This window comes from Numida meleagris, unplaced genomic scaffold, assembly GCF_002078875.1.
Source record: "Numida meleagris isolate 19003 breed g44 Domestic line unplaced genomic scaffold, NumMel1.0 unplaced_Scaffold1774, whole genome shotgun sequence".
NCBI classification, from domain to species: domain Eukaryota; kingdom Metazoa; phylum Chordata; class Aves; order Galliformes; family Numididae; genus Numida; species Numida meleagris.
In genome coordinates, this window is record NW_018363561.1 from 1 (window position 1) to 1,567 (window position 1,567).

Consider the following 1,567-nt stretch of genomic DNA (forward strand, 5'->3'; position numbering starts at 1 on the left):
GCTGTCTCCTCTACTACTGAGGGAACCTCCACCAGTGTCACCTCCACTGGTGGCACCACCACCAGTGTCACTTCCACCGGTTTCACCTCCACTAGTGTCACCTCCACCGCTGTCACCACCACAGATGTCACCTCCTCTGCTCCTGCCACCACCTCAGCAGGGACCTCCTCTGTCTCCTCTTCTACTGAGGGAACCTCCACCAGTGTCACCTCCACTGGTGTCACCTCCACCGGTGTCACCTCCACCGCTGTCACCTCCATCAGTGTCACCACCACAGATGTCACCTCCACTGCTCCTGCCACCAGCTCAGCAGGGACCTCCACTGTCTCCTCTTCTACTGAGTTAACCACCACTACTGTCACCTCCACCAGTGTCCCCTCCACAGATGTCACCTCCACTGCTGTCACCTCCACCAGTGTCACCTCCACTGCTCCTGCCACCACCTCAGAAGTGACCTCCACTGTCTCCTCTACTACTGAGGGAACCTCCACCAGTGTCACCTCCACCGGTGTCACCACCACGCACGTGTCCCCCACCGCCTCCGTGGAGACCTCGTCGTCCTCAGCTGCTCCTGTCACCTCCACCGGTGTCACCTCCACTGCTCCTGCCACCACCTCAGCAGGGACCTCCACTGTCTCCTCTACTACTGAGGGAACCTCCACCAGTGTCACCTCCATAGATGTCACCTCCAATGATGTCACCTCCACCAGTGTCACCTCCACCGCTGTCACCACCACAGATGTCACCCCCACTGGTGTCACCTCCACCAGTGTCACCTCCACTGCTCCTGCCACCAGCTCAGGAGGGACCTCCACTGTCTCCTCTACTACTGAGGGAACCTCCACCAGTGTCACCTCCACCAGTGTCACCTCCATAGATGTCACCTCCAATTATGACACCTCCACCAGTGTCACCTTCATCAGTGTCCCCTCTTCTGGTGACACCACCACCGCTGTCCCCTCCTCCACATCTGACGCCGCCACCGGACTGACCCCCACTGGCTCTTCTGCCACTTCTGGAACCACCACGGGTGTCTCCTCCACCGGTGTCACCTCCACCGGTGTCACCTCCACCAGTGTCACCCCCACTGGTGTCACCTCCACCGATGTCACCTCCACCGCCCCTGCCACCACCTCAGCAGGGACCTCTGCTGTCTCCTCTACTACTGAGGGAACCACCACTGCTGTCACCTCCACCAGTGTCACCTCCACCGGTGGCACCTCCATCAGTGTCACCTCCACCTATGTCACTTTCTCTGATGTCACCTCCACTGCTCCTGCCACCACCTCAGGAGGGACCTCCTCTGTCTTCTCTACTACTGAGGGCACCTCCACCAGTGTCACCTCCACCGGTGTCACCCCCATCAGTGTCACCTCCTCCGATGTCACCCCCACTGATGTCACCTCCACTGCTCCTGCCACCACCTCAGCAGGGACCTCCGCTGTCTCCTCTTCTACTGAGGGAACCTCCACCAGTGTCACCTCCATAGATGTCACCTCCACGGGTGTCACCCCCACCAGTGTCACCTCCACCAGTGTCACCTCCACCTCCCCTGCCACCACCTCAG

At 60.2% G+C, this 1,567-nt stretch overlaps 1 protein-coding gene across 1 annotated transcript; it reads left to right on the forward strand.

Moving 5' to 3' along the window:
• Positions 1-3: 3 nt before the first annotated feature.
• LOC110390679 (serine-rich adhesin for platelets-like) lies at positions 4-1,563 on the forward strand (the record flags this gene model as incomplete). Its single annotated transcript, XM_021382088.1, has 1 exon — positions 4-1,563. A coding segment is annotated over one exon (1,560 nt), but the record flags the coding sequence as incomplete, so codon positions are not given.
• Between the last annotated feature and the right edge of the window lie 4 nt (positions 1,564-1,567).